The 27,242-nt window shown below is 43.2% G+C and overlaps 1 protein-coding gene across 2 annotated transcripts in view; it reads left to right on the top strand.

Annotated features, from left to right (window-relative positions):
• Nucleotides 1-559: 559 nt before the first annotated feature.
• The window catches only part of PTPRJ (protein tyrosine phosphatase receptor type J), a 98,843-nt gene continuing 72,160 nt past the window's right edge, over nt 560-27,242 (top strand). The window contains exons 1-3 of one of the 2 annotated variants that reach the window (XM_041129256.1): nt 560-753; nt 18,055-18,185; nt 19,256-19,457. In XM_041129256.1, coding sequence (XP_040985190.1) covers nt 19,452-19,457 — 6 coding nt within the window. In that variant the 5' untranslated portion in view covers nt 560-753; nt 18,055-18,185; nt 19,256-19,451. The remainder of the gene's footprint in view (nt 754-18,054; nt 18,186-19,255; nt 19,458-27,242) is intronic. The other variant, XM_041129259.1, reaches the window with a different exon arrangement.

The following is a 27,242-nucleotide window of genomic DNA, read 5'->3' as shown; positions in this document are numbered from 1 at the left end:
GGAGTCCATTTTCAAAATATCTCTTTCCCAGCTGTAAAATACAGAAAGGACTTTCCACTGTAGGAACAGAGACACACTGGACATACTGGCAAAGTCCTGCTATAGCCAAGTGTCAGTGCTGTGCTTAGTTATATCCATGGTAAGCTTGTCTTTTTGACTTCCAGAAATGGAGTAAAGGACTCTTTGGGCCAGATACTTACTTAATCTCTCACTTGCTTTCACTCAGATGAGCTTTTTACAATTAGGAGTTTCCCCATTTGGCAATACTTCTGCATTGTCACAGGCAGAGATGACATAATGAACTACTCTTACGCATATTCTTGAGCTCTTCTGGGTAAAAATAGTGACCCTCAGCTTTAATCTTCAGAACTTCGTGTCTCAGTGCAGCTATTCTAATGACAAGGGTGAGCAGATCTGGCTAAGGCAGGAAACAGATGTATCCTCTTATTCTTAACATAAATTTTGGGGGTTTATTTTTTGGTTAGCTGCAGTCCTAATCTCACTTTTGATCAAGTGCAGAGGAAAAGAGTAATTAGTGAAGTATTAGTGTTATTATTATTTCCTGACATTAACTCTCCTGCTACTTGTCCATCCTTTTCTCAGGCCCAGCAAAATGGTGTGTGGGTTTAACAGAGGAAGAGCATTTTTTATTGCTGGTCCCTCTCTGCGCTCTGAAGTCATACTGTGTTCACTCTACTGAGCTAGTAAAAAAAGAAACAACTCCTACTGAATGTGGCCACAGTTACATGGATGGTAAGTGCCTTATAACAGTATATCTTACGCAGGAAGGGGAATACATTTTATTAGTGTAGTTTTCATAGTTGAAGAACTGTTTTCCAAATGCACTGTTTTATCTGCAAAGCAGATAAAAATATAGTTTATAACAACTATATTATTGTATAGCAACATATAATAACTGATATCTATTAGTATGACTATTTGATTTTAAAATTAATGATTCATTTTTTTAATATGGCTCTGAATGATACAAAATTGCTATTTGGCTTAAGCCATCATACAGGTGGCCGAGGCACAAAGAGATGAGTTGATTTACCAAACATCACAGCCAGGAACTGGCCCCTCCTCTTCTGAAAGTGAGACCTACAACTAAGCACAGGAGTTTCTTCCTCCCCATTGCCTTCCACAAGCATGAGTTCCTCAGCATTTCTGACACCTCTTTACTTATCCTATTGCAAGAAGCATAGTCCTTGTGTCATTTGTTGTGCAGCAGGCTGTACAAGCACATCCTTCCCTCCTAACATCTGGTCTGGATAGATACCCCAGGGACCATGAGAAGATGCAGAGTGGTTTTTTTTTCCCTCTCCCTTTTTCCCTCTTTTTTTTTCAGCTATTACATAATAGTTGATTTTTGGCTGGTGTAGTTATCCCTGGTGAAATGTTTTAGTTCCCTAAGCAGTAATGATAATACTTCAGACCATATTGCAAATATTTATGTAATTTTTTTATACAAACCTGCTGTATGTGTACCTTTTTAGTTACTATGGTCATTGTTTTGAGTATATCATAACTCTACAACATAAGGTAGTTATGAAAAGATATCCCTCCTGTGTATTTCATTCTCTTAAGAACCAGAAATCCCAGGATATATTTTGAAGGCAAGATTTTCTAAGAAAGACAGGCTTTTATTTAAAGTATCTGTGTATTAAAGCAGAGATAACCATTCAAGAAGAAATCATCTAGTCCATTTCCATAAAATCTTTTGATCTTTCTTTGTCATATTTAAATTTGTTTTCATTGTGATCAGCTGCTTTTAATATATTTTGACACTTAATTTAAAACCTACAATTACAGGTTAGAATCATCATGGCCACTGAGGCAAATTCAGCTCTGAGGCAAGTCGGTGAAAATCAGTGTAACAGAGCGATCAAACGTGCCTGTAACATTTCTGAATTTTTACCTCCCAGCATCAGGGCTAGACAAAAGTAACTGCTCTGCTAACAGGCTGGGGGCTCTAGCCTACATGGGGCAAAGCAGGAAGCGCACAGCTGTACAACTGTCTGTGTACAGTGCAGCAACAGCCTCCCCTGGCAAGCACTATGACTACCAGGGTATTTCTTTCATAGGGTAAGTGGGTATTCCTCTCAGGCATCTGGATGAGCAGTGGTGAAACATGGAAGCTGAGGAGTAGCTGAAAAATAGCTACATGCTACCAGATCACTTATCATTCCTTAGACTGTTGAACAGGAAGGGAAACCACCCTCTTCCATGCTTTCACGCATTTTGTTATGTTCATTGCTCAGAGATGTATTGCAACTCATAGTTAATGTTTTCAGTCATCTCCTCTGTCCCCACGGAAACTTTGGATAGCAGAAAATAATGGCACAATACAATACAAGTTGCTGTATTTCCCAGCACTGGGCAGCAGGTTACTTCTATGCAGCCTCCCCATTTTTCTTCCTTTTCTCTCTCCTTTTCAACGGGAATATTGAAATAGACAAACAATGCTGATTTCAAACTCAAGCTTTTAAAGGAAGCTATGCAAATTGGTGTGTTTAAAAACAAATCTGAAATAGTTCTTAACAGAAACTGTTCAACTAATCCAAGTATTTTAGTTTAGGTTACTAAACCAAATCCATCTAAACTGATACAGGGGACCCATCCAGAGGACCTGCCCATTGCTACAGCCATAGTTGTGTAGAGGAACTCTGATCTTTCAGATGAGACACCTCTAAGAGAGGCAGAATTTTTGCAATCAGAATGTGCTGTTATTTTTTGGGGGTGTGATAACAGGGTGATGCAGATTGGAAAGGCCTCATGTTACATCATCTTTGGTGATTGAAAGTAAAAATTCTTGAAATGGGTGGAGAAAGAATTGTTACAGTTCCCTGCCACCCTGAAATGATAAATGCTTGGAAAACACCCAGAATGTTATTGAAGTGCCTAAAAAGTAAATATTTATTTTGCACACAAATCTTTTAGATCTGTCAGTAGCTGAATTTGATTATTCTTGTGTTGGCTTCTATTATTTGACTGGGTATTTGTAGACAGATGGCCTCTTGTAGTGTTAATAAAAACAACTTATGTAGAATGATTGGGCTGTGTAGTAATTGGGGAAATACTGAGGGATTAGGAAAGAGGATAGCCTGCCAAAACCTAGTTTCTGTTTATACACATTTAATTCCATCTTATAGCAAATTAAGCTTTTCTTTTAGAGGCATGTTCAGTTACTCTGATCAAGTAAGGCTGGAGTTTGGGATGCTGCAAAATTGAGGTTTGTAGGTCAAACTCATCTTCCTGTGATGTTTCACTGGTATAACAAAGAAAAGTGTATTTTTGAGTAGATTTTAATAGCTAAACCCCCTATACTTCTGAACCTGTGCCAGCAAATCTCTAAAACGCTATGAACTCCAGATGATGCAAGAAAAGCTGGGAAGGGACTGAGCTGTGAATAGAGCTGACCAAAAGACAAGTGAATTTCTGTCCCCTGACAATTTTATTTCACTGTGTATTGTTCCCCCAATCTACCCTTTGCTTTGTACTGTAGCATCCATAGAACTTCTGTTTCTTTAAAATCTTCTTAATCACAACTGTCACCCACTCTTATTTAATAAAATGTAAATAAGGAAAGTTTAACAAAGATTTAAAACCGTTAAAACTTTGTTTACAAAATCAGCACAAGTATTTGGCAAACTTTACCAACATGCAATGTTTTAAACTTGTTGACAATTTATGATGCGAAAAAAACCTCTGCTTTGTCAATAATGCCATCAGTTGCTCCCCCTCTTCCTTCTCATCCCTTGAAAGAAAAATATGACCAGCTTTCTCTGCTTTAGGTTTTTAGACGAGTCTTGAATGAAGATGCAAAATTTCACCTATAAGTATGAAGCATTTTGGAACACACTCATAGATGAGTGAGTTGCAGCAGGGGGAATAGAGAAGCCTCCCCAAACCTACTGTGGCAAAGACTTTTATTAGCTTAGAACTGGGAGGGAACTGAAAGTCAGATTCTTCCTTCCTGACCACAGAGATTTGCAATGTGGCTGTCTACACCTAAGCTAATTCTCTGCACAGCCTTAAAAATCAACGCAGAGAAAGAGGCACTTTTAGGATGCTGTTTGCCCAGCTGCTTGCATCAGATGAGCTGCACTGTGCCAACTAAGTAGCCTTTTACTTCCGTGGACAGTTGAAGGAGACTGCAGTGATTAGTTCAGACCTAGTTGCCCCTACTGCAGGTACCTCTGCTTGGTCATCTGAATCGCACCCCAGCTGCCTGCTGTTTGATGGCTGTTCTGAATACCACAGCTCACTGACCGCAGTATATTGATACTTGTGCTGAAGCAGACATAGCTCCCAGGCCTAAGTGGTGTTTCTCATCTTGGCTGTTGGTGCTGAGAAAGAATGCATCCTGTGATGAAAGGAAAGCATGTACAATGCAGTTCAAAGTATCAAAACTGTTTGCTGAGCTGGCAGGAAATTTAATTTAGCACATGGGACTTAATGCTGCAAAGATTAAATGTTCTTATTCAGATGAGAATGAAAGCCTTGTGATTGCCTTATCAACTGAAACATGTGTAGAGCTTCCAGTTACCAGGCCATAAAAGCACTGATATACTTGTGTGCATTACAAAGGTCTTCCTAGTCCTTCCTCTTGCTCCTCTGAAAATGGTTTAGCTAAGACAAGATGACTGACTGTACCACTGGCATAACCTTACCTAGTTTGCAGTTAAGCACATCACTGATACCAATTTAGCTCAACAGGGTCAAATGGGTGGGGTGCAGACAAGAGAGTATGAGACCAGGGCAGGCTGGGAAGTTCCCTCTTTCTTTTTAATTTATTTTTCCATAAAATTCTCCAACTTTCATGAAATGATTCTAGTATTGATAAGTCTGAATTAACTTTTGAAGAATGAAGCATCTGTGTTTTGATTCTTGATAAATTGTGTTCTTTCCTACAAGAAGCATCAATGTCAGGGTCTAACCATGTAGATGTGCTACAGATTCCTATATCTTTACATCCTAGAGCCCCAAGCTGCAGATTGTTGGATGCTGGAGAAAACCTGCAGGAGAGACCCTGGGAAAGCATTACTACATGCTTAGCACACTGTTATTCTCTTCTTTTATTCCCTAGGCTTCTGCTATTGGCCACTGTCATTTACAAGATAGTGGGCTAACATGAGATTTGGTATCATCTGTCAGGTCTCACTTCCTGCATAACACAAGCACCTGCCATGGTGGCAGAGCTGTCACTGTTTGCCTGGTTGAGTTCCAGTGTGGCCAGTTCTACCAAACTTCTCAAATCCCAAGCGACACAACACCGGGGTGGCACAACATGGTGCCTGGACTAGCAAGGCAAGCAGCTCGATGCTCAAATTCAGGGAGTCAACTGGTGGACAGTTTACTCAAGCAAGGCCAACACTAGCAACGTTCATGAGACTGAAGAGCAGCAGAGATGCCCCTTGGGCAGAGACAGAGCTCCCACCCACTGAGGTCCTCTCAGGGTCCTGTGGCAAGTGGTGTGGGTGTCTGTTCTCAGGTGCTCAAAATTATCTTCCTGCTGCTGCCAAAGTGTGCTTATGTAGTAAGGATCTGTATAATGCTACTTCAGTAAAAACTCATAGAGGAAGATAATACAGGATATTCTTAACAGAATATTAATCAGAGAATATTAATAATATTTATAAGAGTATTAAGAATAGCCATGGAATTTCCAGTTTTCATAAGAGCTCAAACCTTTTTCAGGGTGCTTTATGAAGTCAGCCTGGCATCATTTTCCTGGTGGGAAGTTAAGAGCAGCTTTCGTAGGCAAAATATAGAAAACTGAGTGCTTTGCATTATAGTTTAGAAGATCAATAGATCTCTTTGTTTAGGGATCCTGATGTTAAAGGAAGAAACCTATTTATATGCTGCCTTGGCCTATTAGCCTTGGTTGTTACTAATAGAAGTTCTTTCAGAGCACTCTGAGTGATCAGTCTTGAACAACTTTCCATAACCAGCAAAAGCATTAGATAGGAAAAAATAGACAAGAAAAAAAGCCTCCTTAAGTCTGCCTTTCTGCAGGCAATGTGTCTTTGGCTATGAATTTCGGAGTGGGTAGAGAACACACTTCTGCTTAGCATGGAAATACATACTAAGTGGAAATTAAAAAAAAAAATATTCAGGAAGTATTCTTAGCTTATCAGTTCTATGGGTGTATTAGTAACTTAGATGAGAATAGTTTTCATGATGAAAAGTTGACTGTGCATGCTTCTGAACTGTTATTGCAAAATAAGAGGAAGGGGGAAGTTTAATAACTAATGTTTTGGGTTGGGCTTTTTTCTGTGCTTTTACATATCTTTTAACAGCTGTGGGCAGGGGAGCATGGAGCGGACATGTTTCTGTTCTCAAATGGAAAAAAATAACCTTCAGAAATTTTCATTGGACAACATTCAAAAACTAAGAGCATTTAAATTTTTCCCCAGGCAAAAGAGGCCATTTTATGAAAAGACAAATTGCAGGAACCACCCAAACAGACCCAAATTTTCAAGAATTTTTTCCTAGGTTTGTTTTAACATAGTCTTCATTTTCACACCCAACCTATTGGTTTAGTTAGAAAGCACTACATGTACAACTTTTAGATAATGAGAAAAATCAGTTAGTAAAGCAATATTTTAGAGGAAGGTCAACATTTTACAAATGTGAGTGTCTAAAGTTATGTTAATAAATGTTTAGGTTTAGCTTCCTACAGAGGAATATATTGCTTTTTCGTAAAATTCCACTGGAGATGAGAACAGGTGCTAACTTGAAAGTCAAATTATTTTTCTAGAAACATATATGGATTCTGAGGTACAGATTTTCTTTCTAGAATGTGCAAAATCAATGCTATCTGAGCTCCTAATGTATTTAGGCCTTCTAAAAATCCTTCATGGACTCAGACCTTTAACATTCAAGTTTAAATTCTGTTTTGCTCAAGAGTCCACATTGCTGCTATCTCCCCATCAGAGCTGATGTGGACTGGTGGGAAATGTTTAGCAAAAATCTAGCTTAGGCAATGCCAGAGAGGCTCATTCTTGCATTTTTGGGAAGTACTTCGAGACGGCAGTGTAGTAGAGCATTTAGTTGGTGTGTTACACTCCAAGCCCAGATACAGCCACATTGCCTTCAATGAACTGCTTAAATGCTGCAACTTAAATAGCTGTGAGTACTCCGCCAGATCAAAGGCTGATAGTCTGTGCAAACAGTCAAACACCTGCCAACTGGAGGCTTTTTCCTACACATTGGGACCCCCTGCCCCAGCTTTGTTTCTTTACCATCCTGTGTCATACCACCTCTTCAATTCCCACAGCCCCCACGGAAAGCATCAAATCTCTTTAGTGACTGAATTAGCTATTTGTTTGCCTTGTAGGCAGACATGAAGGACTGTGTAATGGGACAGTGCTGATGTTTCCACAGTCCTCCTGGGAAGCTCTCCTTTGCCTTATTTTGGTGCCATATAAGGGTCTTAGTTTTTATAAAGGTTGCTTTTGGACACTGGGTTTCTTGCTAATTCTTGCTAATTTCAGCTGGCTGGGGCTGATGCCAGCTCTCTGCCTTGCCTGACCTCCTGTGAAGAGGAAGCAAGATGATCCTTTATTTTTTCACAACCAGTCTCCAGAGGAGGAATTCCCCATTCAATCTGCAGTGTGCTGCAATGCAATTCCCTCCTGCTGCCCTCTTCCCTCCTCTCTTTGCTGTAAATTGCAGGGACTTCACCACTTAGCTGCAAGCCTCCCTTGGCATCTCCCTGTACCTGTAGCAGATAGGCATTATTTTCACATAGCTCCCTCCAGACCTATGAGTTTGGCTATGGAAACTTTGAATGAGCTGAAGAACTGTGGAGGATGGGTACAGTTGTAAAAAATTGCCCAAAGCAAGGAAATCAGATGTGCAAGAGAGACCGACAGCAGTGCTACAGTGTCAACACTAGTGAGTCATCTCCCTGTTGGAATTAAGCACAATGGTGACACTGCCCAGCAGTGACCCAGAAGACTAGGCCACTGCCTTTCTTGCAGATAAGTAGTTTATTTTCCACCCTCTGTAAGACAAAGGTCTTTCTTCTTTTCTCTAAGCTGATGAAAACACTCTCTGTTTACTGACTTCAGTTACATTAAAGCAACTTATGTGTATTATATCATAGCCGAGCTCCTTGGCATTTATGCAATGGGAAAAAATTCAGATGAGCAAACTCATGTTTTATGACTCAGCAGACATAGTCTCAGTTTCTGGCTCTCACACAATCTCTTTCTGCAACCTTGGGCAAGCTACTTAATCGCTTTCTGTGCCATCTGTAAAAAACTTCCCTTCTCTGTGTCTCCTATTTTATCCATCACCTCTTTATTGCAAATGTTATCCTATGTATTTGTATAGCACTTACCAGCAAAGGAACTTTGCTCCTGGTAATCCCTAGGCATCACTGGAATTAAGAGTTTGATTTGAGCAATCAAACCATGCCATTTCCTTATTTCAACCTACAGTCCTTTAACCTGTCCTCTGGATGTCTTCCAAAAATTGCCAAACTAGAAACTAAAGGACTAATAAGAATGTATCTCCTGTCATGTAGTTCAGCTACAGGTTCCAGAAATAAGGAATTTACAATGCTGAAAGACTGAGCACAGATGCCATGCCAGTGGGGAACAAGGCTGCAAAGGGAGAATTGGAGCCATGAGCTGCTTGGCAGTTACTGCAAAGAGTGAAATTCTATTTATTCACTGTAACATTCTCTGTCTCATTTTCTTCCTGCCAGAGTAATGTGCATAGGTGGCAGAACCCAGAAAACACGCTTTCCTGCCTCCCCATGTGTGTCATGCTTAGAGTTATTAGGGGATGCTTTTTTTCCTACTGGATTTGCACCTGAGGTTCTGCCTCCTGTAAGACATCCCCAGGTACAGATCAAGGAAGGGGAAGGTGAAATGCTTCCTAAAGAGTCATCTTTGGAGCCTGGGAGAGGTTGCAACACATGATATACCTCTAGACCTGTGTCATCAGTAAGCATATGCCATGTAACTAAAAAGTAGTATTGAAGTTCAGGCAAATCTGACAGTAATCATATTAGTAGACTTTTAGAAGAAATAAGTGCTGAAGAAAGGAATAAAAGAGAGCAGACATATACATCCACCAACCTTCCTTCTCGATCAGTTTCAGGTGGGCTCAATTTTGCCACTCAGAGGCAACTGTGTGGGACTGGTCTCTTTTGGTAGTACCCAAGGGCTTTGTAAGTGTTTGCATGGCAGCGTCTCCCTGTTTGCTCTACTCTCACAAGCCTACAAGGAACATTTCTATATCAAGACTTGGGAGATTCTTCAGCACTGCAATATCTCCTGCAGTGTGAAGTACTTCTCAGAATCTCCGTATAGCAATCTGCTAAGGTATGTGGGATAATTCTGCTTATTGAGCTAGGCCAGGGTTTTGTAAAAGAGATGAGAGGACAGCACAGTCTTTCCAGAGTCCTGCTCCAGTTGGAGGCAGACTTCTATGGTCTGTTTTGAAGTGCTGGACGTTTACATTTTGCTTTTCCTGTCAGAAGAAATAGATCTGGCAAACAGCCAGCAAGCTATTTCTGGAAAACTACTTTCCTAATAATTAAAAGCACCTGGGCAGACTTTCCTTGTCCAAACAGCACTGCCTAGCCAGGCCTTTAGGGACAGAGATTCAGATACTGAATGGCTTTAGCAGTGGCAGGAACATAGGAATTCAGGGTGCTCCTTCTTTACTTTATGCACCTTGAATGTCCATTTGCAATCCAAGGTAAAGATGACAAAGGACTGAATGAAAGTCTGACCTGTAAAGTGTCAAAAGCTCCTCAAAAGCCAGACTTTCATTCTGGTTCTGCCAGGTGTTCAGAGATCATGAGATGAACTTAATCATATGTTCTTCCCCCACCCCCAAACACTGCCTTCTGGGTTATGATCCTTTAGGGAGCTCTTGGATCATGTTTCTGGGCTTACACCTGCAATCAGTAGGGATCCAATCATACTTAATTTTAAAGAAAAGCTGGGAGTCTTTCCTGCTTGTGATGCAAATGCAGGTCCTTCTGCAAGGAAAAAACCCACTGTCATGAGGTTGGCAGTCAAACTGTTAAAGGTGGTGGTGCTGTAGTTAAAATGAAATTAAATCAGAGAAATTGACATTACTGCAATTATTTATAGTTGGATGGAAGCAAGATCAGACTTTGCACTGCATTTAGGCAGCTTCTACTTCCTTGCTAGCTTTACTAGTCCATAGGTGCCTCTTAGAAAATACACTGTGTCTACCTGATACTGTCTGGGGAGGGAACGGGGACTGGCAGGGTACCTTGAGAGATTTTCTGTTGGCAAACAGCTGTCTTCCAGCTTATTCTGCCAGAGCCTAGATGAGGCAGTAAAGCTTGCATGGCTAAAGCATGTTCTAGTTAGTGGGATACCAGAAAGGAATATGGCCCACATTTGTGGATAAATGAGTTATGGAAGTAATAGGCCATGTACAGCAGTCTTCTGTGTCCAGAAAAGGAGGGCTGAGGAACAAAGGGAGAGAAATTGGGGAATCTACTTGGCAACTACCCTCTAGAAAGGAATAGCACCACCACTGACTGCTAAAATAACTTTTCCACTTCTTCTGTTTTTCTCCTATAGCTATTGTTTTTCTTTTGCCTATGCGTGCCTTAACCTCTACCTCAGCCATGCTTGTATACAGTGTCCCAAACTCCAGTAAGACACACCAGAAAGGTCAGTTCCTACAAGAAAGGGAGGAATTACTGCACTAAACTAAGTAGATTATTTACCTTCCTATCTTAAATCCTGTAAAGAAAAATCTAAATTATCTCTCTTAACTATAAGGCTTGTTTAGGAAATGAAAACTTTTAACGAGCATGTAGACAGCAATCAAGATTAATCTTCATGTCTCTCGAGACCTGAACAAGCCAAAGCCTGAGGACCTCTTCAGAAGGACAGCAGCAAACAGAAGTTTTGATAGTTAATCCAAATCTCTTGGTTACTGAGATCAACATATTTATGGGTTTAACTTTAACTTTGAATCTTCTACCTTTAGACAAAAAGTTGCTGCATCCTGGAGATACGTACTTCGTGTAGAATCAGAACTGGCTAATAGACTAGGTAAAATTGATGCTGGGACAAATGATTTAAAAAAAAAAAATTGGATCGTATTTATCTCATGAAACCATATATTAACAGTAAAGGCAAGATTGAGTTCTGGTGCAGAAGGAATATGCTTTCTAGAAGAGAAACATAATCAGTTTTATTCCCTAGATTAATTAAGTATGCTGGCTATAGGAAATGAATTAATTGTGCAAATGCTCCATTATGATTCCCTCTGATAACCACTAAGAAGCACAAGCACATCCTTCATTATCTCCTGCTTTCCTGAGCTGCAGGGATTAGAAATCTCTCAAAAGGACATACCACCTTGAAACTACAAGACATCTACCTGCCTGGGACCCAGGCAAGGCTGCTCAAATCGTTATGGTAGATAGGCATCTTTTTCCCCTGTATCAGTTGTTAAGTGTCCATCTTAAGAGTATATTAGATCAAAGAAGCCAGTGACCGAGAGCGAAGAGCTTAGTCCTAGCAGAAAGCCTCAGCACTGTCTGGTTTGTGGAAGATGACAGCATAGTCTGACAGAAAACCCATGCAATGTGTTTATGGCCACTTCTGCAGTGCTTGCAGCCACAGATTGAGTCCTACCTCTACTTTGGCTGATGGTGCAGCAGCAGCAATGCTCCTTCAACAAGAAAAAAAACTAGTTTCAGTGTTTCCCTGCTTTTGACTTGCTGCTTTCCTGCTGAGTTTCTGGACAGTTTGGTTTGTTCCTTATCAGCTGCTTCAAATCTTTCTTATCTTTCTATTTCCTTGCTTTGGTATCACCTGGAGGTATGAGTTTGTGGAGAAATAAGGCAGTAATTTTCTGCCATGCCCTTGATATGTTTCCCCGTCACCCTATTCTTTTTCTGTTTCCTCTCTCCCTGGCTACTCTTATGTTATTTCTTGCCAAAAAGGAGTGTTTTTACAGTGACACAGTTAATTTGAGTAACTGTACTGCTGTAGAACCATGTATAGTACATACCTGAAAGGAGTTACATCCTTAATCTCAACTAGCAACAGAGGTGACAGGTACAGCTCCTTAGCCAGTCACTCATGGGGGCTAAAAGACAGACAAACCCACATCACCTCTGGCAGAGAATATAGTCTGTAGAGCCATTGCCCTTCTGTACTAGCTCACTTTGGAGTTAACCCTGCTCTGCAGCAATTAGCAGGGAGAACAAGTTTAGAAAACAATTGATTGCTTGTTTTCATATCCTGCAAAGCTGCTGAAACAGCATATATCTTTGTAGATGCACTTTGGGAAGTTCAGGATCTTTAGGAAAATGGAAGTTTTCCATTTTAAGAGAACAGATTATTCACCCAACCTTTTCAAGCTGGCAGCTGTAAAATTAACTTGGACTATTGCTGGTGAGTACCTGTTGAAGTGGGTTGAATCTAATCCATCAGTTTTTAAAAGGATCTGTACCTCCCACAGGGTTGATTGTTAGTTGTTGGTGTGGCTTCCTTGCCTTTTGGACCCTTGTTTTTTCGGGGAGCAGAAGTACTGTTTGGAACAGCCTGTTATTTAACTGAGGAATTGCAGGTGGAAGCATCGCACATGGAAACTAGTAATCCAAAGAGCAATCTGTTGGTGTATCATTTTTGTTCTTAAGCAAGTGCATAGTATTAGAACATGGGGGAACAGCAATAGCAATACTTCATTATTTGATTTGTAGCTTATTATTTCACTGACTAGAGTTTAGTGAGCCTAAGAGCTTTTCCCAATAGCATCAGGAAGCTGTATAGCACTGACTGTTCAAGTTGTAGATAGCAGGGAGTTTTTTAAAAATAGGTATTTAAAAAAAATGTTATCGAAAAACAGAACCTGGGATTTTTTAAAAGGATGTAAGCAAGCTGGGCACTCAGCTCTCATTGAGAGTTGAAAGGCCAGCATAAGGATTTGGCCAGCTAAGCCTCAGCATGTCTTAAAGGATGTTTAGGGCTGTGGTGCTACAGTAAATAGCAGGTTGTTGCCAAAACATCATTTCCAGTCAGACAGGACAAGTAAATGAACAAAGATCAGAGCGCATCACAGGCATTAGAATTGCAAGTACAGGGATGCAAATTTGCAGCCAGGGGGTTCAGCCATGCTAGCTGGGATGTGAATTGATAATTTTTTGATGTCAGCTTTTGTTTTCTTCCCAGGCAGATGTCTCCCTAGCTTTCTTGCCATGTTGCTTTTCAAGCTCAATTGCTAGGTGTTACTGCCAACATGCTTGAAACCGTCCCAATTCAACCACAGTGGTTTGAGCACAGTAAATAGGACCTAATATCCACCAAGAGGAGTCTTAGGATATCTTGCTGATCTTGGTCTCTCGGTGCTGGGTGCCAACACTCCAGGGATTTAGTCTCACCTCTTCCTTGCTTTTTGCCTTTTTGCTTCCTGACATTTTTTGCATACCTTTGTAAAAAGCAAGAGATGTTTAGCTTAAAGCAGGTATTTTTGCAGGAGAATACTGGTTATATGTAAAACAGGCCGGTTGTGCTCCAACCAGTAGTTTTATTGCTCAAATAACTGCTTTTCCCACTTTATTATGGTATTGCCAAATGTAGATTGCTATGAAAATAGTCCATGCTTCAGTAACATGTGTGAAATGTGTGCAAGAAGATATGTCTACATCACTTTTAGGGGCAGTCTCTACAATGGAGCAAGCGTTAAATGACCCTGAAGACTCTAATTACTCCCGTAGGATGCCCATAAATGGTCTTTTCCTGATACAGTTGATATGCATCATGCTTGGAAGACACCTGCAATTTTGCATCATTTCTCCACATTATTATTTATATTTCTTGGAGGGATAAGCAAAAGACATTATAAAAGCCCAGCATTCAAACTGTACCCACACCCCAATTTGTAATGTCAGAAGAAAGGGAAAAGGAGGCTTAGTCATTTTGTCAAAGATTTCAACACATTTCATTTTTAACCTTTTAATTTATTCCTTCTTTGGTGGATATCTGTCACTTTGGGATTTGAGAGGTCATCTGTGACTCTAGAAATGACAATCGTCTGATGTGGAAGTTAAAGCATCAGTGGTTTTGCAAGTGGTGTCACAGAACCATGGTTTTGCTGACAAGTTTCTTAAGTTTTCAGTTCTTAGAGGTGGCAGGATGTGTTATAGGACATCATGGCAGATGGGACTTCTGGACAGCATAAGCTGTACAGCCACTTCCTTTTCCAGTGCCCTTGACAGAGGTCCCCTGTCATATACACACCTGCTAGTTTACACTAGACAGGTGACTTCACTCATTCACTAGCGCAGACTCAGCTATTGTAACCTTTTGTAGTACAAATTTACAAATTAGCTTGGTGTTATTTCATTGGATTATATGGTGTCATTTGGGGGACTTAAATAGTAATTGAAAGTGATTCGGCTTAAGTTTATATGCTGAAAAACATCTATGCATTTCTTTAGTGAGCAGGAAGACAAGAACAAAAAAATTGGCAGGTGGAGAAGGGGAAATCTTTCTGCCAGCTACACAGGCTGCCAGCTTCTGGTATTTCTCAGAATCCTGCCAGTCACTGCTTCCTCTTGCTCTATATGCCACCTCAGACCTGTCTCTCCTGCGTGGGGCAGCTGAGCTATGGCTATGCCCTTTGGTAGTCCCTACAGAGACTGCCTATCATGAGCATCGCTTTCCTCCTGCCCTTTCTACAGGTCTGAGCAAAACTCTGATGTATATTTATTGTGCTAGAGCCCTTTGCAACCCATGACATTACTCCTGGCTGAAGCCTAGTGATTATATGGGACCTTGAATTTGAGAGACAAGCGGTAGGACCATGACCTCTTCCCTACTCACACTGAAACACAGTCCATTTGTTGCTGTATAGAAGATGACCTGTTTAAAAGGCTGGTGTCTGTTTGAACTGGAGTCACTTACAAAAATGTTCTGTTGTGTGGGAAGTAGCTCAGGTGCTGCAGGTGCTTTGGAGTGTGCTAGTATGTGGAGTTTTAATGCATATTTTCCCTTCAATTATTATGCAAAAGATATCCTCCCGCCCACCTGCCTTCCCGCACAGGAAACTGGCCACTGAATGAGCATAATAGATTGAAGGTGTTACCTACCTCCAAAAGTCATTTTCAGTTACCGCACTTTGAAGTCTTGTTGAAAGTTGGGTAAAAAACCCACAAAAGCTTGTTTTCTATTTGTTATCTTTGCTACCCCCCACCATGACAACAAAAACTGTCTTTCTCCTCCCCCTCAGTCAAAATAAAACCATCCCAAACCTGTCCTAACCAGAACTCAAGTTAACTTTCCTCTTGTAAAAAGTGACATGTTGTCTTTGAATACCCTGTCTGCCCATGTTTTACCCTCCATCTGAAAGATAGCTCTGCCAGCAGCTCGATACACCTTTAATTCCTTGTAAGGAACATGAGAAAAATAAGAAAAAAAATTTAAAAAAAAAAGTAAAAAAAAAAAAAAAGTACTGTTTAGGAGTTAAAATACTACACAGCAGTCCCCAGCCAGTACCTCCTGCAGCTACAGGCTGTGGAGAGCTTGTACCAGCAGAAGCCATGTTAGAGGCACATCCAATATCTGAAACATTTCTGCATCACTTCTAATGGTAGTACCATCCCCAGATGCAGTATTTAGCCACTTTCTGCTTTTTACCAAAGCTGCTGCTGAGGGTAGTGTAGTGTTTGCTGTAAATTCTTCAATTTCCGCCTGCAGATTGACACCCCAGGAAGGTCCTCAGCACTCACGAAGACATTAATCTCAATAACCTTTCTATGAGTGTAACATCCTTCCCATGACCACTTTGCTCTCAGGGAGGATTTCTGATCTAATGTCCAGTATTTATCATGTCCCTGATGAGCTCAGGCAAAGAGACTGAATTGCGTGCTGTGATCTTTCATTTGAACTACAAACATGAACCAAAATACATTTGTACCAATTTATGTTCTCTTTTGTTACTACTTTTGTGTGCATGTAAAAAAAAAAAAAAAAAAAAAATCCCTTCTACTATTGAGATCTTCAGTCAATCTTTTTAATTTCAAGGTTTTTTTAAAAGAATTAGAACTGCATCTGTTCCTGGGACAACACTGTACATTACATTCATGTACAATTTAGTTTATTCTCCCCTTACTCCTCTGTTGCAATGTAAAAGGGACTTGTAGTCCTGCTTTGTGAGTTGTTCCCAAGAGACTCATCTCTGAGTTCAGTGGTACATGGAAGCCTGAAGGACCCTTTTAGGGTCAGAAGAAGTGGTGTAAATAAGACCCAGAGCAATGTCAACCAGAAGGAGCGCTTTCGGCTTACATAGCTTCAGGGCACTGAGCAATGATGGATAGGACAGAAGTCCACTTGTCATTCTGTGTGAGTCACATAGGTCCCATCTTGTCTGAATCTGACAACTTGCAATAGCAAGCAAAAACACAGCACTTTTTGGACCTCAGTTTGAAACCCGTAACAAGAGTGCTTCCTCTCTTATGAATGACAATAGTAACATACACTTTCCTTGCCATTTTACCTGCCTTGCTTACTGAAATAGCAAGCTGATGCTAGCAGACTTGTTTCTTGCTATATGCTTACACAGTACTTTGTACAGTGAGGCTGTTTTGGACATTGCTACTGTAAGCAGCTAAGAAATGCCCTGCTTGGTCAGACCAATGATGAATTCATCCAGCCCAGTATCCTGTCTCCAGCAGTGGCATTAGGAGATTCTGTTTAGGAAGAGCAAACAAACCTGCCTGCTATCTGAGGTCCATTCCCAGCATCCAGAGTCATCAGTTAGGAATGTTACAGACTCATCTCTGCCTTTTCCCTGTTTATGGACATGTCCATCAATTTGTCTACCCTCTTTTTGGAACTGTTCATACAGTTTGCCTTGAAAACTTGCTGTGACTACATATTGCACAAGTCCACTCCTGCTATGTAAGAAAGCACTTTATTGTATCTGTTAAAGAAATATCTTATTAGTGTTAGTGATCCCTAGTTCTAGGTGGGATTTAGTGAACAAGCTTTTTGTTCATCTTATTTCCAGGTAGCCTTCTCCTCTCTTAATTGAAAAGTCTCAGCTTTTTAAGTCTTCCCTAGTAAGACAGCTGCACCATCATCCACGTAATTTTAACTGCGCTTCTTGGTCCATTATGTCTTTCCTGCAACGCTGAGAGTGCAGTGGCACGCATTAGTCAGGATGTGGGTACACCTTTTACGCATTGGCAAAATGATGCTCTCTGCATTGTTCTCAACACCCTTCCTGATGATGCTCAACAATTTGATGCCTCTTTTGGCTGACACTGCGCATTGAGCTGATGAATGAAACTGTGAATAACTAACAAGAATGTACTATTGTGATCAAGGCTGGCTGTGGTATGCAGTTAAATATAGCCATACTGATTTTATTTTTATTTTTTTTTTAGAAACCATATTTAATTGCCAGTCTCAGTGAAAGACAAATATTATTAGCCAGGGCAACTGGTCCAAATTGGACAGCTTTGTGTTGCTATATTTTTGCAGTCTCCCCTTTCTCTCTGCCCAGAGCATTAGTAGTATACCTTACTGTATAAACTAGAGTACCCATAAGTAATATGCCTGTACATTCTTCCTGGATTTGTGTGCAAGAGCCCAAGGCGACTTTTAAACTTAGGTCTCTTGTTCAAAAACTTGATTATAAGGATGTGGAAATACTTCTTTCTGACGCTTCCTTTTGAAGAGGTTTTATGACTCAGATGCACAAATTAACTTCCAGATGAAAGTGTAGTAGAAGCTTTAGCCCAGGAGCAGCACCTACCCAGTTTTATAATCCTGTCACACATATAGCTTTAATAAAAGCCTGTAGAATAAACAAAACTTACCTACAGAAACAATTGGGCAACAGCAGTTGTAATTCAGGGAATTTCCAGCAGATTAGTAACAAGCTGTGAAGAGCCTGTGGCCTAAAATGCAACCTTAAGCCTCTAATTCCTAGGAAATTATTTGTGTTGTGATGGTTATTGCTGCTGAACAATTAACACCTGGAAGACTTAAAAAAATTTGGCTTTTAATTTCTCTTTTCCATTTTCAGCATGTGAAATCTCTGATTCTGGCCTGAATCACAGCTCTTTGCCATCCAGCTCTTCCCTGAGGTCTGCATGGCTAGCAGTCAACCAGAGCATGCTATAAAGAGCAGAGGCATTGATCCAAGGAAGCAATCAGGTACACGTGTGATTCTTTCTGCACAGAGCTCTCAAAATCTAATCAGAAAAGCTTTTTTGGAACATTCCTCCTAGAATTTTAAACAATCTGGAGGAGACAAACATTTCATCAGAATCTGTACAAAAAAAGTTTGATTGCTACCAGTTTGGTTTGTTTTTGGTTGGTTGTTTTTTTTCAATTAATTAAATGGAAATCACACTTCTGTTTTAGGTTACAAAATACACTCTTTAGTGCCCTATGTTTCTTGGCACTTTCTTTTTTGTGGCCATCTTCTTCAGCATATCTGAGCCTATTCAAATGTCTATGAATCTTGGTATCTCAGTCCTTCAGTGCAGACAGAGCTATGTCCCTGACTGCATACTTCCCATACCCAAGAAATGTCTCTGGAAAGGAGTTAGTCCTTTCCTTGAGGTCTGGTAACAGTCAGTCAGAGATGCACCCTAAAACAGTAACAAACTTCCTATGCTCTCTTTGTGCCAGTTTAACCTACTATGTATAAATCCTACTGATGACTGGCACTAGTTATGGTTATAATTAAAGATACGCATTAAGGTAATTTTATACTACAGTCCTAGAAATACTCTGCTTAGATATCTCTACAAGCAAATTTAATGCAGTCCTCTACTATTTTGAATGGTCCAGAAAAGAGACTGTCTCCCAGAACTTCATAGGCCTCCTAGTTCAGGTACTTGACATGTGAGTAGTTGTGAGGACTCAGCCACAAGCGTTACACGAGAAAGTAATTAATCACAGATTTCATGTAGCTTGTATGTGAAAAGCCCCACAGACATGGTGTGGAGAAAGAAGTTTAGCTTCCTGTAATAGTGGTAGCTGCCCAGTTGCTCTCTGGAGCAAGGAATTAACATAGCCTATGGAATACAATGCCCCTTGCTTCTAAGTTGGGTTATGTGGCCTATTAAGGAAAGAAGAATGAGTGAACTTAAGAGTCTAGGGACATGTAGAGTCTGGGGATGGCAACATCAGCTTGAAGATACTTATAAATTTGAACAGGTCAAAATCCCACTTATTGCTGTCTCAGTGCATTTTTTTTTTTTAATTTCCTCCCTCAGGGCTGGCTGCCATTACTGCTTAAATCAGTGGAGAGATTCCCACTGAATTTCAGGGGTAACTGGATTAGTTACTAGGTTGTTGTACTGGAAAGGCATGCAATTAAAAAAGCCATGTTGTTCTCACCGAATTGGAGCCAAGGATGACCAACTGTGATTGCTCAAGTGCAGCTGTGCAGTATAACCCTCATCTGCCACCATGAAGGTAGTTGGTTGCATTTTAGATGCAAGTGAAACCCGGCCTGGCCAGAAGCTGCAGTTTGGCAACACAGACCCACCAGGGCTCTGCCCAGGCACAGACAGCTGCAACAAGAATTTCTTTTAAGAGTCAGAGCTGTAATTTCCAAATGGTAGGGTTGATCTGCAGAAGTTATCTCAGCCTAACAACTTCACTACAGCCGGTGAGACTTCTGGCAGGTGTGTGGTTTACCAGGAGGAGTCTTCAGCTGGAAAACAATTCTCATGTGCTTTGCGCTGAATGGAAAGTGTAGAAAAGGTGGTTTTACTAATGGTTTTTCTATAGTGTTTACTTCCTTATTTGAATGTTCCCTAATATTTTTAAAGTACTTTTCTGAAGTAATTATTTTCTACAAATCTTATTGATATAAAGGGATGCCCCCACACTGTTTATCTAACTCCCACTCCTAAGTCTTAGCCTCCCAAGCAGTAAGGTACGCACATGCCCTTATAGAATCATAGAATGGTTTGGATTGTAAGGGACCTTTAAAGGTCATCTAGTCCAACTCCTCCCATGCCATGGGCAGGGACATCTTCAACTGGATCAGGTTGCTCAGAGCCCCATCCAGCCTGACCTTGAATGTTTCCAGGGATGGGGTATCTACCACCTCTCTAGGCAACCTGTTCCAGTGTTTTACCAACCACCCTCATAGTAAAAAATTTGTTCCTTACATCTATCTGAATCTACCCTCTTTTAGTTTAAAACCACTACCCCTTGTCCTATCGCAACAGGCCCTGCTGAAAAGTCTGTCCCCATCTTTCTTGTAGGCCCCCTTTAGGTACTGGAAGGCTGCTATAAGGTCTCCCCAGGGCTTTCTCTTCTCCAGACTGAACAACCCCAATGCCCTTATTCTTGCGAGTCTTCCCATGGACTCCTGTGAAATAGTTGCTTCCATAATGCTATACGTATGTTTGAGGGCTCAGGAAAGACAGTGAAATTACAAACACATGAGCTCAAAACTTTTGAGAAAATGAAGACTGCCAGTGTTCCCATAATTAAAGATATGCTATGTAAACTCCGACCCTGTCTCTCCTTTTCCCTTATCCAAGATGAATGAAATGTGAAACCGTGCGTTAAGCCTGGGAAGTAAGTAAAGGTTATAAAAGTGATTGCGTTTGATGATGTCATGTCCTTTTTGATGACATGGATAAAACGTGTCGAAATCAGTGCCTGGAGAGGAACGGGACTTTTTGGGGGGACCACCTGGGGTGATGAACGGCGCAATAAGCGGAGGCGCTCACTGCAGCAAACCCGCGATCCCCGGCCGCCCGGGGCCCCGAGGGGCCGCGTGGGGCCCCGGCCGCCGCAGCGCCGCTTTCCCGCCGGCGAAGGGGAGAGCGGTAGAGGCCCCCGAGGCCGAGGTTAACTTCGTTTGACCACCGGCCCTTCTGCGTATCGCCCGGCCCCGAGCAGCGTGCCAGCGCGGCGCAGCCCGCGGCGCGGCTTCCTCCAGGGGTGAGCGCGGAGGCCGGGAAACTTTCCGAGGGAGCCACTTCCTCGCGCGGCCCGGCGGGGGGAGATGTCAGATGCCGGGAGGGAGGGGGGAGGGCGGGGGAGCGCCAGCCGCAGCCCCCGCCCGCTGCGAGACGGCCATTTAAACTCCGGGCCAGGGGCCGGCGGGAGCCGCGGCGGGGAGGGAGGTGGCCGGCCCGGGCCGGCCCTCCCGCGGCCGGCTGTCCCGCTCGCCCCCTCACTCCGCCCCGCGCAGGGCTTCCCCCGCGGCGGTAGCGCCGGCCGCCCGCCCGCCTTTCCAGTCGGGGAGCGCTAGAGGGAGCGGCAGGAGGGTGAGGCGGCGGCGCCGCCGCCTGTGAGGGCGGTGAAGGGGTGGGACGCCGGGCGGTGCGGGGCGCGCAGCCCGGCCATGTCTCCGGGGGAGGCGGCGTCGGGCTGAGCGGCCGTGCGCGCAGCGGGGAGCGCTCTCCGCCACCATGAGGCGGCTGCTGCTGCCCCTGCCCTGCCTGCTGCTGCCGCCGCTGCTGCTGCTGCCGGCCGAGGTGAGACCGCGGCGCGGAGGACGGTGTGGGGCGCGGGGGGAGGGGGTCTGCCCCGCCGCGGCCGCCGCCCGCCGCACCTGCCCCTGCCGGGAGCTGCCCCGGCGGCGGCCTCCGCCGCTCCGCGGGGAGGCGTGCGGCCGGCGGGGCAGGTGTGCGGCCGGGGCTCGGGCTTTGTCCCGCAGCGGCTCCGCCGGTGCCGCCCCGGGAGGGGAGGGGAGGCCAGGCCGGGGACGGCGGCGTGGCCCGGCCCGGGGGGGGGCGGCGCTCACCTGGGGAGGGGGGGGGCCGCCGGCGGGATCCCCGGGGCCTCGGCCTCCCCCGGCGCTCTCCGCCTGCCCTTCGGCGGTCCGAGCCCCGCCCGGCCGCAGCGTGGGGGGCGACCGCCGGGCGGCACCGGCGGGGATGTGGTGGGGGTACGACCCTGCGGTACAGCCGCGTGGTTCCTGTGGGGGCATGAGGCTGCCCCGGTTGTTTACCTCGCTAAAAGGTGCCTTAGGTAGAGCAGGGACGGCTCCTGTCTCCCCGCTGAGTGTTGTAGCCTGCCCTCGCCGCGTCGCTGCTGGTTAATTAGTAATACGTTAGTTGAACATCGCCCGTGCTGGTGGTGCGCATCACCCGCTGGGTTACAGCCTTCAGGAGCAGCGTGGAGTTTTCACGGGAAAATCCTGCCATGGTGCGGAGAGAGCTGACCTGGCAGCACAGGGCCACAGGTCAGCAGGAGGCCTCTGCCAGCACACTTGTGTTTCAAGCCTCCCTCTGTGCCCGAGTGCGTTGCAGGATGTTCTTCCAAGAACACCTTTCAGTGATGTAAAATCAAGATCATTTGCCTGGTGACCTGCTCTCTGCATGCTGGCATAGACTTTCACACCGTGCTTCTTTCAGTTGATAACTTCCTAGAGCTCCTTTGGGAACGCTTCGTGACCGCTGTGAACTCTTAACGTTTTGGGGCTTGCTGAGCTTTTGCTTCCAGATGAACCTGCTTGGCCTCTCTGCCTCAACGGTTTCCGCTACAGAAGCGTGAACATGTGTTGGTATGGACCAAGGTGCTCAGTAATCTGTGGTGACAGTTCTGCCAGGCTCGTGCTTCAGTGCCACCCTGAGAGCTGCAGAGCAGAACTATACCACTGTTTTAGATTTTTAACTCTTTTCTCCTTATCTTACATCGGCACCAGCTTGTGATTACAGCCAATGGCTATTGTAAACCTTTGTTTCCTCCTCCTTTTGTGTCTCATTCAGTTTAGGGTACCTTGCAGTGTTTCGTTGTTCCTTCTCTGTTTGCTGTTGTACCAAGCCGAGGTTTAAAAATCTCCTCTGAATAAGAGCTAAGAGTGTCTCAGGAATCAAAGTACTCCAGCATTTTGGCAAAGCTCAGGGCAGGCCTGGATTGTCCTTGGACAGGCTCACCCAGGCAACAGGAGCCTTGTGGGCATGTGGCTTGTATTCTCTGCTTCAAGGAAGAGAAGTGGAGCCTTTGTGTGAGGATCTGCCAGCCATGACCTCTATTGTTTGTAGTTTTTCTTCTTAAGCAGGGTGTGAAATCTTGATGTAGTGATCTGCTTGTCCTCTAAGTCTAGCTCTTAATTGGTGTCTAATATGATAAATAGTAATAAAAAAAATTGGACCCTCTCCTCAATTACATGTAGTTACATTTATGCATCCATCATCTTGGGGCCCAGCTGTGCATACCACTGACTCCTTATGGGACCCTTGAGTAGGTCCTGTCATCCCCTGATAGTATGAGAGCTCCCATCAGCATGCTACAGGACACAGGTCAGATCTGCAGATTTTGGTGTGGCTCATAATTTTAGGTGGGAGCTCCCCAGCTCATGGTGTCATGGTCTGAAAATTTGGAAGACTATAGTTTTTGACAGTCTCCGTTGTGACTTTAGGTGTACCTGTGAATGTGAAGACTGGTGCAGGGAAGTCGCCATTCACCAGACCTCTTAACTGGTGCTGGTCAGCACTTTGCAAAGTTTTGAACATTAGGAGCGCTTGCTTGATCTACAGAGAGTGGGGGAAAGGCCCCTTAGGAGCTTCCTCCATAGAGGAGTAGGATGTAAACCGAGTCCTTGCTGATGGGTGTGATTCTGCAAATTGTCCACTCACTGGAAATCACTAAATTTCACTGTGGCCACTTATGGCAGGTAGAGGGGATAACTCGTGAGAAAAGTGTGTTACGTTTATATAGCCCATTAATGCAAGCAGTAAGAATGCAGAGTAAAGCCTTGCTTGGAGGGAATGCCTTCTCTAAGCACAATAGCCTTGTTGCCTCTTCCAAGTAGTGCTCACTGGTCTTGCCCTCTAAAAATCAGGATGGGCTCTTACAGGGAACAGCTTTGCTCTTTGTGGTGGGTTCTTTGCACAGGTTAAGGCAGATGTCAGAGTTGGCCAGTGTTGTTCGTGGTGTGACATGTGTGCGGGTATGGGGACATGGCCTGGGACTTCCTGGCGAGGTATTCACCTGGTGTAAGAAGATGACAGCAGCTGGCAAGCCTGTCAGGCATGTGGCATGAGCTGGACTTTGTGCATTGCCAGTAAGAACTATTGCCTCTTGTCTACAGTCTCCCTGCCGGCCCATGAGAGGAAAGGCAGTGAGTCAGGTGGAAGTGGCTCTCGGCTGGATCTGACCTCTGCGTTGCCTTTCAGATGACTGTAGGGTTGGTAAAGGGACAGTGCTCCTAACACAGACAGCATTGTCAGCCTGAATGCACGCAAGGGCTGGAAGCATCCCGAGCTGTGGAACGGCTGTGTCATGGCAGCTCCTGGGTGGTGTGACAGGCATATGATCTTTCTGTGGCATCTTTTGCTCAAGATCTTCCTTATTTTTAATGAATTACAACATAGTGGGCAAGGTTGGAGTTGTTAAAAAACAAACCTTGCTGTGTGTGGGTTTTCTATGGGAGCTAGTGACTTGAGAATGATCATATTAGTGATATGACAACATAACATCTACTACTCAAGAGCAATGGACTTCTAAGCTCCAGTGTGTGTGTGCTTGTTTTGGTGCTTAAACTTATAAATGCCTTTTATGTGGACCTAATAGCTTGTTCTTACAGCTTATTCTACGCACAGAACTCCTGCTGATACTGTGTGAGTCACTTATATAGGATTATGACTTAATTACTGATCTGAATTTCCAACTGAGGAGTTTAAATGAGGCACCATCATATCTAAACTGTGGGCTTGCCATGTGTTTATGTTGCATGTCAGTTAATTTCTGCTATATATTGTTCATTGTTAAATCATCCTTGTTGATTCTTCTCTTATATGGTACTCTAAATTTAAATTTGTGAAATTATTCTGGGTAATCTTCAGCAAGTACAATTTAACAAAAATATATTGCAAATACTTTGTGACATAGGTCTACCTGTAGCTCATTTAGAGCTTTTAAAAAGAATAAAGCTTGAGAAATGTGAAGCTCATTTGCTGCTCCTATAAACATACTTCTGGGGTAAAACCTTTAATGACCACTATTAGAGACACAGGTGTGGACATCACTGATCTGGAGACCTGAGCAGGCCTGGACTTAGGCAATGTAGACTGGAAAGGGAACCTGTGGCTGTGAGCTGAGTTTGCTTGTATCGGAGGAGCTTAGAAATATACTTCTCATCTGTGAGGACAAGTTATTTTTCTGTGATGGCTGACAGTTGATGCTGAAATGCAGAGGCTTTCATTTTTGTTTAAAACTGCAACACAGGTTAATTTCACATGCTTCTTTACGTTCATTACAAGAACACACAACACAAACACCTTCTGCAGTACTCAGTAGATGCTTTGTTTTCAATGTGGCATGGATGTGTGTAGCGCTTCCTTAGCTGCATAAGGCTGACTGCACATTGCAGCACACTCAGATGGTTTCCAGTACTTTGATTTTAGTCTCCAGCCAGCAACACACAACAAAATATCTTCTGCATGTTTGAGATCAGAATTCAGGCCCACAGTGGAAATGTTGTCTGTGCAAACAGCCACGCTATTATTAGTACTTCCTCAATTATGGGAGCTACATGCAAGTCTTTGTTGAGGATTTTCATGGCATGTACATTTTTTTGGTTAGAGTTTCTAAATATGAGAGAGAGAAATTGCTACTGTTTTAAAATCTTTGGTTGTTTATTGTGTAGGGCATAATCCATATAATTTTAATTTATGTGTTTCCTTCTTCCTACTAGAATTACAGTGTATCATAGAGTGAGCATTTCAACAATGTTAGAAAGTGGTTGGGGACTGGGAATTTGATGTTTGTAGGTGTGAAGCCTGTCTCGTGTCATTTATTTGGGTTTTTTGCTTGCTTGCTTGAAAGAAGATTCCCAATATGAGCAAAGGAGAGAAAAGCTATTAAAACAGTCAGTGGCTGCACATCTGCTTGTCAGCCTGATGTGAGTGCTTTTGGTTAGACTCCAAAATTTTAATGTAAATAGTACCTTGAACATCCTGAAAGGTCGCTGGAAGTGTAGGAGGAGCTAGTTGGATTTTCTTTAGCAGAGAGGGCCTACTGCTATGTAGGAAGGGGAGAGTGAAAGAGAACCTTGCCTTAAATGGAGCCAGCAGTAGGAAATTAACTTTCAGGAGGAGATGACTACGGAGGGGAGGACTTTAATTGTGGGGAAAAAAGACAACTAAGTGTAGGTGAGCATGTGCTAATATGAAATGTTAGAAGACAACATGTGGAGGGGAAAGAGTGATCAGGCATGTGCAGGAAGAGAACAAAACAGATGCACTGCTCTGGAAGGCTGCACTAAGGCTTTTCTCTTAAGTGCTTTCCAGCTGTTCCCAAATGTATCTGCACATAAACAGGCCTCCTGGGGCTATTAATCCAAAATTCCAGGAGAAAATCCAAGATGAAGTGGGAAGTGTATTTCTGTAATCCAGCAAAGAATGGACATACATGTGGTCCAACTGGACCTGAATCGTTAAACTTGTGGCCTCATTTAGTTATCTTCTATGTCATTCATGGCCATTCAGTGGAAGAGGCAGGGCAACACAGAGTAATGTCTGTTTCTTTCCGTAAATGTTGTTGGTATTTGGCATGTCACTGAATGTAGTTAAGGTTATTTTCCTACCATCACCAGGAAATTGGAAGAATCCCTTGGTATTAGAAACTACAGAGTCCAAGCATCACTCTTTTCCCTCCGTGATTTATGTGAGACACCTAGGGCCACATATGAAAGCCTCTTTCTCCACCTGTAGAAATGGAATGGGAGAAAAGGAGAGACTGTGCTTTTAACTGTGTCTCAGAATAGAGGAAATTGCGCCTACAGCTACAAACGGGGGAAGGAGTGATGTTGGCGTCTGCTGTGGTACCAGACCTGTGGGGTCTGTAACTGATCTTGGCATTACGTGGTGCTTCAAACCCAGTTGGTATATGTGGGGAAGAGCGCTAAGGTCTGCGTTTGACATGAGTCCTACTTTGGGGAGGAGAAGGGACTGCTGGAAGGATTACCTTTAAGCTCTCCTAGCCAATGCCTAGAAATCTCTTTCTTTCCAGTGCTGCACATCTGCTTGTCTTGGTTTCCTTTTCTTATTCTTCTTGTACCTCCCACTTGTTTGGTACGCTTCTGACTTTTCTCCATTGTTTCGTACAGTTTTAGCCAAACTACATGAGTAAAAGTAGTATCTAGTATGTCATTGGTAAGTTCCTAATGCATGTTAAGTTTTTGTTGTGTACTGCATCAGGGGTTCTCCTTCAGGCTTTAGAATGTGGGGTTTTTTTAAATGTTCGGTTGGGTGGTTTGTTTATTGGAAAGACTTTATGGGTTTTTTT

This window comes from Aquila chrysaetos, chromosome 16, assembly GCF_900496995.4.
Source record: "Aquila chrysaetos chrysaetos chromosome 16, bAquChr1.4, whole genome shotgun sequence".
Taxonomy (NCBI): Eukaryota; Metazoa; Chordata; class Aves; order Accipitriformes; family Accipitridae; genus Aquila; species Aquila chrysaetos.
The sequence above is the reverse complement of the archived record's forward strand: the minus strand, read 5'-3'. Positions and strand labels throughout refer to the sequence as shown.